Genomic DNA, 8,554 nt, shown 5'->3' with positions numbered 1-8,554 from the left:
GTTCGGTCTATTTAAACCAGGGCCTGTATGTATGGAGGGTTTCAGAAGAGGAGTGTTGACCTAGGTTCAGGTCCCACCCCTGTCCATATCAATGCATTAACTGGAGTCTGAATGGCAAAACTAACGATTGGACCCAAAGCCTTATAGAAACAGTCTCACTGTTCTAGTAGCTGGTAGTATCTGGCCTGTCTCTCTCTCTCTCTCTTACTGTTCTAGTAGCTGGTAGTATCTGGCCTGTCTCTCTCTCTCTCTCTTACTGTTCTAGTAGCTGGTCGTATCTGGCCTGTCTCTCTCTCTCTCTCTCTTACTGTTCTAGTAGCTGGTAGTATCTGGCCTGTCTCTCTCTCTCTTACTGTTCTAGTAGCTGGTAGTATCTGGCCTGTCTCTCTCTCTCTCTTTCTGTTCTAGTAGCTTAGTATCAGGCCTGTCTCTCTCTCTCTCTTTACTGTTCTAGTAGCTGGTAGTATCTGGCCTGTCTCTCTCTCTCTCTTACTGTTCTAGTAGCTGGTAGTATCTGGCCTGTCTCTCTCTCTCTCTTACTGTTCTAGTAGCTGGTAGTATCTGGCCTGTCTCTCTCTCTCTTACTGTTCTAGTAGCTGGTAGTATCTGGCCTGTCTCTCTCTCTCTTTACTGTTCCTAGTAGCTGGTAGTATCTGGCCTGTCTCTCTCTCTCTTACTGTTCTAGTAGCTGGTAGTATCTGGCCTGTCTCTCTCTTACTGTTCTAGTAGCTGGTAGTATCTGGCCTGTCTCTCTCTCTTACTGTTCTAGTAGCTGGTAGTAACTGGCCTGTCTCTCTCTCTCTTACTGTTCTAGTAGCTGGTCGTATCTGGCCTGTGTCTCTCTCTCTGCTGTCATCGCTCTGTCCTTCTCCAGCACTGCGTTGTCACGCGTCTCACGAAGGTTCCTAGGGGACAGAAAGAAGCAGTACTGGTAAGAATTAAAACCATGCAGAATTAACAACCAATCATCTTCATGTTGACATAGGTTGTCTCTCAAATGGTACTTATGGGTCCTGGTCAAAAGTAGTGCACTACTGAATAGGGGGCAAAAAGTAGTGCACAACTACTGGATAGGGCCAGGGCACTAAATAGGGAGTAAGGTGCATTTTTAGGGGCACTCAATCATGCAATTTGTTGAATCTCAGAATACATGTTCTGAGGAGAGTTCATTCCTGTATTCAGAACAAACTCAGTGAAAGAGCCCCACCCAGTGGACACAGCACTGTATTCAGAACAAGCAATAATAGTCCATCTCTATAATCTCACCTGTTCTCTCTCTCTGGTCCATCTCTATAATCTCACCTGTTCTCTCTCTGGTCCATCTCTATAATCTCACCTGTTCTCTCTCTGGTCCATCTCTATAATCTCACCTGTTCTCTCTCTCTGGTCCATCTCTATAATCTCACCTGTTCTCTCTCTCTGGTCCATCTCTATAATCTCACCTGTTCTCCCTCTCTCTGGTCCATCTTTATAATCTCACCTGTTCTCTCTCTCTCTGGTCCATCTCTATAATCTCACCTGTTCTCCCTCTCTCTGGTCCATCTTTATAATCTCACCTGTTCTCTCTCTCTCTGGTCCATCTCTATAATCTCACCTGTTCTCTCTCTGGTCCATCTCTATAATCTCACCTGTTCTCTCTCTGGTCCATCTCTATAATCTCACCTGTTCTCTCTCTGGTCCATCTCTATAATCTCACCTGTTCTCTCTCTGGTCCATCTCTATAATCTCACCTGTTCTCTCTCTCTCTGGTCCATCTCTATAATCTCACCTGTTCTCTCTCTCTCTGGTCCATCTCTATAATCTCACCTGTTCTCTCTCTGGTCCATCTCTATAATCTCACCTGTTCTCTCTCTCTCTGGTCCATCTCTATAATCTCACCTGTTCTCTCTCTCTCTGGTCCATCTCTATAATCTCACCTGTTCTCTCTCTCTCTGGTCCATCTCTATAATCTCACCTGTTCTCTCTCTCTCTGGTCCATCTCTATAATCTCACCTGTTCTCTCTCTCTGGTCCATCTCTATAATCTCACCTGTTCTCTCTCTCTCTGGTCCATCTCTATAATCTCACCTGTTCTCTCTCTGGTCCATCTCTATAATCTCACCTGTTCTCTCCTCTCTGGTCCATCTCTATAATCTCACCTGTTCTCTCTCTGGTCCATCTCTATAATCTCACCCTGTTCTCTCTCTCTCTGGTCCATCTCTATAATCTCACCTGTTCTCTCTCTCTCTGGTACATCTCTATAATCTCACCTGTTCTCTCTCTCTCTGGTCCATCTCTATAATCTCACCTGTTCTCTCTCTGGTCCATCTCTATAATCTCACCTGTTCTCTCTCTGGTCCATCTCTATAATCTCACCTGTTCTCTCTCTGGTCCATCTCTATAATCTCACCTGTTCTCTCTCTGGTCCATCTCTATAATCTCACCTGTTCTCTCTCTCTCTGGTCCATCTCTATAATCTCACCTGTTCTCTCTCTGGTCCATCTCTATAATCTCACCTGTTCTCTCTCTGGTCCATCTCTATAATCTCACCTGTTCTCTCTCTCTCTGGTCCATCTCTATAATCTCACCTGTTCTCTCTCTCTCTCGGTCCATCTCTATAATCTCACCTGTTCTCTCTCTGGTCCATCTCTATAATCTCACCTGTTCTCTCTCTGGTCCATCTCTATAATCTCACCTGTTCTCTCTCTCCTGGTCCATCTCTATAATCTCCACCTGTTCTCTCTCTGGTCCATCTCTATAATCTCACCTGTTCTCTCTCTCTCTGGTCCATCTCTATAATCTCACCTGTTCTCTCTCTCTGGTCCATCTCTATAATCTCACCTGTTCTCTCTCTGGTCCATCTCTATAATCTCACCTGTTCTCTCTCTGGTCCATCTCTATAATCTCACCTGTTCTCTCTCTGGTCCATCTCTATAATCTCACCTGTTCTCTCTCTCTGGTCCATCTCTATAATCTCACCTGTTCTCTCTCTGGTCCATCTCTATAATCTCACCTGTTCTCTCTCTCTCTGGTCCATCTCTATAATCTCACCTGTTCTCTCTCTCTGGTCCATCTCTATAATCTCACCTGTTCTCTCTCTGGTCCATCTCTATAATCTCACCTGTTCTCTCTCTCTCTCTGGTCCATCTCTATAATCTCACCTGTTCTCTCTCTCTCTGGTCCATCTCTATAATCTCACCTGTTCTCTCTCTGGTCCATCTCTATAATCTCACCTGTTCTCTCTCTGGTCCATCTCTATAATCTCACCTGTTCTCTCTCTGGTCCATCTCTATAATCTCACCTGTTCTCTCTCTCTGGTCCATCTCTATAATCTCACCTGTTCTCTCTCTCTCTGGTCCATCTCTATAATCTCACCTGTTCTCTCTCTCTCTGGTCCATCTCTATAATCTCACCTGTTCTCTCTCTCTCTGGTCCATCTCTATAATCTCACCTGTTCTCTCTCTGGTCCATCTCTATAATCTCACCTGTTCTCTCTCTCTCTGGTCCATCTCTATAACTCTCACCTGTTCTCTCTCTCTCTGGTCCATCTCTATAATCTCACCTGTTTCTCCCCTCTCTGGTCCATCTCTATAATCTCACCTGTTCTCCCCTCTCTGGTCCATCTCTATAATCTCACCTGTTCTCTCTCTGGTCCATCTCTATAATCTCACCTGTTCTCTCTCTGGTCCATCTCTATAATCTCACCTGTTCTCTCTCTCTCTGGTCCATCTCTATAATCTCACCTGTTCTCCCTCTCTGGTCCATCTCTATAATCTCACCTGTTCTCTCTCTGGTCCATCTCTATAATCTCACCTGTTCTCTCTCTGGTCCATCTCTATAATCTCACCTGTTCTCTCTCTCTCTGGTCCATCTCTATAATCTCACCTGTTCTCTCTCTCTCTGGTCCATCTCTATAATCTCACCTGTTCTCTCTCTGGTACATCTCTATAATCTCACCTGTTCTCTCTCTCGTACATCTCCTTGGAGGTCCTCTGCAGGCTGTCGATCTCCTGGCTGGTCTTCAGACGAATGTTCTCCAGCTCCTCAGCAAGTTTATTCTCGTACTCTGTCTTGTAGTGGTCTCTGTGGAACAACCAGTATATTATATCTTATTGTAGTGGTCTCTGTGGAACAACCAGTATATTATATATTATTGTAGTGGTCTCTGTGGAACAACCAGTATATTATATCATATTGTAATGTCTCGGAGGGGAACAGTTTTTTAGATGCTAACATCAGGTCTTCATGTGGTTTACATTTTAAAGGAGGTTTATGAATTATGTTGCATAACACAGCCTAATACAAAATGAAAGCAGGTCCTTCAACCAAAACACACACTATATATACAGCAGGACGTGGAGACGCCTTCAAATGAAAGCAGGTCCTTCAACCAAAACACACTATATATATATACACACAGCAGGACGTGGACACGCCTTCAAATGAGTGGATTCGCCTATTTCAGCCACACCCGTTGCTGACAGTTGTATCAAATCGAGCACACAGCCATGCAATCTCCATAGACAAACATTGACAGTAGAATGGCCCGTACTGAAGAGCTCAGTGACTTTCAACACGGCACCTTTCCAACAAGTCAGTTCGTCAAATTTCCTCCCTGCTAGAGCTGCCTCGGTCAACTTTAAGTGCTGTTATTGTGTAGTGGAAACGTCTAGGACCAACAACGGCTCAGCCGCGAAGTGGTAGGCCACACAAGCTCACAGAACGGGACCACCGAGTGCTGATGCGCGTAGCGAGTAAAAATCGTCTGTCCTCGGTTGCAACACTCACTACCCAGTTCCAAACTGCCTCTGGAAGCAACATCAGCACAAAAACTGTTTGTCTGGAGCTTCATGAAATGGGTTTCCATGGCCGAGCAGCCGCACACAAGCCTAAGATCACCATCCGCAATGCCAAGTGTTGGCTGGAGTGGTGTAAAGCTCGCCGCCATTGGACTCTGGAGCAGTGGAAACAAGTTCTCTGGAGTGATGAATCACGCTTCACCATCTGGCAGTCTGATGGACGAGTCTGGGTTTGGCGGAAGCCAGGAGAACGCTACCTGCCTGAATGCATAGTGCCAACTGTAAAGTTTGGTGGAGGAGGAATAATGGTCTGGGGCTGTTTTTCATGGTTCAGGCTCCTTAGTTCTAGTGAAGGGAAATCTTAACGATACAGCATACAATGACATTCTAGACGATTCTGTGCTTTCAACTTTGTGGCAATAGTTTCAGCATGACAATGCCCCCGTGCACAAAGCAAGGTCCATACAGAAATGGTTTGTCGAGATCGGTGTAGAAGAACTTGACTGGCCTGCACAGAGTCCTGACCTCAACCCCATCGAACACATTTGGGATGAATTGGAACACGGACTGCGAGCCAGGCCTAATCGCCCAACATCAGTGCCCGACCTCACTAATGCTCCTGTGGCTAAATGAAGCGTGTCCCCGCAGCAATGTTCCAACATCTAGCGCAAAGCCTTCCCAGGAGCGTGGAGGCTGTTATAGCAGCAAAGGGGGGGGACCAACTCCATCTGTTGGACGAGCAGGTGTCCACATACTTTTGGTCAAGTAATGTATCATCAAGAAGGTTCCTAAGATGGTAAAGCACTTCTCCAGGCAGGCGTTGTGAGATCTGATCATCAGGACAGGGGACTGCAATACACACAGCTGAGCTGGAACGCACCCACAGGGCTGGCTAGCTTGGTCCAGCCCTTTGGGGACGTTCCAGGTCGTCTGTACTGCAGTCACACTGCCCAGTTTCAGGTGGTGATGGAGATCTGACATGGAAGGGTTAGGGAGGACTAGCTTGGTCCAGCCCTTCGGGGACGTTCCAGGTCGTCTGTAGCCTGCAGTCACACTGCCCGGTTTCAGGTGGCGATGGAGATCTGACATGGAAGGGTTAGGGAGGACTAGCTTGGTCCAGCCCTTTGGGGGACGTTCCAGGTCGTCTGTACTGCAGTCACACTGCCCGGTTTCAGGTGGTGATGGAGATCTGAGCATGGAAGGGTTAGGGAGGACTAGCTTGGTCCAGCCCTTTGGGGCGTTCAGGTCGTCTGTACTGCAGTCACACTGCCCAGTTTCAGGTGGTGATGGAGATCTGACATGGAAGGGTTAGGGAGGACTAGCTTGGTCCAGCCCTTTGGGGACGTTCCAGGTCGTCTGTACTGCAGTCACACTGCCCGGTTTCAGGTGGTGATGGAGACCTCTTGACGGGTACCCACCTGGAAGCTATATATTTATCTTAGACATCCTCCCTGGCCCTCTGGGTCATGATTAGGGAGGGTACTGACCTTGAAGGGTTAGGGTTAGGGAGGGGTACTGACCTAGGATGGGTTAGGGTTAGGGAGGGGTACTGACCTAGAAGGTTGGGAGGGGTACTGACCTAGAAGGGGTTAGGGAGGGTTACTGACCTAGAAGGGTTGGGGAGGGGTACTGACCTAGAAGGGTTAGGGGGGGGTACTGACCTAGAAGGGTTAGGGAGGTGTACTGACCTGAAGGGTTAGGGAGGTGTACTGACCTAGAGGGTTAGGAGGGGTACTGACCTAGAAGGGTTAGGGAGGGTACCAACCTAGAAGGGTTAGGGTTAGGGAGGGGTACCAACCTAGAAGGGTTAGGGTTAGGGAGGGGTACTGACCTAGAAGGGTTAGGGAGGGGTACCAACCTAGAAGGGTTAGGGTTAGGGAGGGGGTACTGACCCTAGAAGGGTTAGGGGAGGGGTACTGACCTAGAAGGGTTAGGGAGGGGTAGTGACCTAGAAGGGTTAGGGGGGTACTGACCTAGAAGGGTTAGGGGGGGTACTGACCTAGAAGGGTTAGGGAGGGGTACCGACCTAGAAGGGTTAGGGAGGGTACCGTCCTAGAAGGGAGTTGGGGAGGTACCGTCCTAGAAGGGTTAGGGAGGGGTACCGACATAGAAGGGTTAGGTTAGGGAGGGGTACTGACCTAGAAGGGTTAGGGGAGGGTACTGACCTAGAAGGGGTTAGGGAGGGGTACCGACCTAGAAGGGAAGTTAGGGAGGGGTACCGACCTAGAAGGGTTAGGGAGGGATACCAACCTAGAAGGGTTAGGGTTAGGGAGGGTACTGACCTAGAAGGGTTAGGGAGGTACCAACCTAGAAGGGTTAGGGTTAGGGGGGGGTACCAACCTAGAAGGGTTAGAGTTAGGGAGGGGTACCAACCTAGAAGGGTTAGGGAGGGGTACTGACCTAGAAGGGTTAGGGAGGGGTACCAACCTAGAAGGGTTAGGGTTAGGGAGGGGTACTGACCTAGAAGGGTTAGGGAGGGGTACTGACCTAGAAGGGTTAGGGAGGTGTACTGACCTAGAAGGGTTAGGGAGGGGTACTGACCTAGAAGGGTTAGGGAGGGGTACTGACCTAGAAGGGTTGGGGAGGGTACTGACCTAGAAGGGTTAGGGAGGGGTACTGACCTAGAAGGGTTAGGGGATGTACTGACCTAGAAGGGTTAGGGAGGTGTACTGACCTAGAAGGGTTAGGGAGGGGTACTGACCTAGAAGGGTTAGGGAGGGGTACCAACCTAGAAGGGTTAGGGTTAGGGAGGGTACTGACCTAGAAGGGTTAGGGAGGGTACTGACCTAGAAGGGTTAGGGAGGGTAGTGACCTAGAAGGGTTAGGGAGGGGTACTGACCTAGAAGGGGTTAGGGAGGGTACTGACCTAGAAGGGTTAGGGAGGGGTACTGACCTAGAAGGGTTAGGGAGGGTACCGACCTAGAGGGGTTAGGGAGGTACCGTCCTAGAAGGGTTAGGGAGGGGTACCGTCCTAGAAGGGTTAGGGAGGGTACCGACATAGAAGGGTTAGGGTTAGGGAGGTACTGACCTAGAAGGGTTAGGGGGGGTACTGACCTAGAAGGGTTAGGAGGGTACCGACCTGAAGGGTTAGGGGGGGGGTACTGACCTAGAAGGGTTAGGGAGGGGTACTGACCTAGAAGGGTTAGGGTTAGGGAGGAGGTACTGACCTAGAAGGGTTAGGGAGGGTACTGACCTAGAAGGGTTAGGGGGGGGTACTGACCTAGAAGGGTTGGGGAGGGGTACTGACCTAGAAGGGTTAGGGAGGGGTACTGACCTAGAAGGGTTAGGGTTAGGGAGGGGTACTGACCTGGAAGCTACGTATTTGTCGTAGACCTCCTCCCTGGCCCTCTGAGTGTCGTCCCAGCTGGGTGTGCAGCCTCTCTAAAGCGGTCCTCCTGGTGGGCACAGCGGACATTCAGCTCCATGCTCTGTCTGTGAAGATACTCCTTATCCTTCTGGAGGAGGCTCACTGACTGCTGCAGAGTAGACACCTGGAGGACAGAGGGGTTAGGGAGGTGGTCTATCCTTCTGGAGGAGGCTCACTGACTGCTGCAGAGTAGACACCTGGAGGACAGAGGGTTAGGGAGGTGGTCTATCCTTCTGGAGGAGGGGCACTGACAGCTGCAGAGTAGACACCTGGAGGACAGAGGAGTTAGGGAGGTGGTCTATCCTTCTGGAGGAGGGGCACTGACAGCTGCAGAGTAGACACCTGGAGGACAGAGGGGTTAGGATTAGGGAGGTGGTCTATCCTTCTGGAGGAGGGGTACTGACAGCTAC

General features: G+C 49.3%; 1 protein-coding gene across 1 annotated transcript in view; it reads right to left on the bottom strand.

The window, feature by feature from the left end:
• Positions 1-806: 806 nt before the first annotated feature.
• The window catches only part of LOC123490708 (progesterone-induced-blocking factor 1-like), a gene marked incomplete at both ends in the record, with an annotated part of 14,496 nt that continues 6,748 nt past the window's right edge, over positions 807-8,554 (bottom strand). Inside the window, 5 exon segments of the mRNA XM_045220592.1 lie at positions 807-905; positions 3,936-4,061; positions 8,085-8,137; positions 8,139-8,162; positions 8,164-8,268. Of these exon segments, the coding sequence (XP_045076527.1) occupies positions 807-905; positions 3,936-4,061; positions 8,085-8,137; positions 8,139-8,162; positions 8,164-8,268 (407 nt within the window).

The sequence above is a fragment of the Coregonus clupeaformis genome, unplaced genomic scaffold (genome assembly GCF_020615455.1).
Source record: "Coregonus clupeaformis isolate EN_2021a unplaced genomic scaffold, ASM2061545v1 scaf4474, whole genome shotgun sequence".
Classification (NCBI taxonomy): domain Eukaryota; kingdom Metazoa; phylum Chordata; class Actinopteri; order Salmoniformes; family Salmonidae; genus Coregonus; species Coregonus clupeaformis.
The sequence above is the reverse complement of the archived record's forward strand: the minus strand, read 5'-3'. Positions and strand labels throughout refer to the sequence as shown.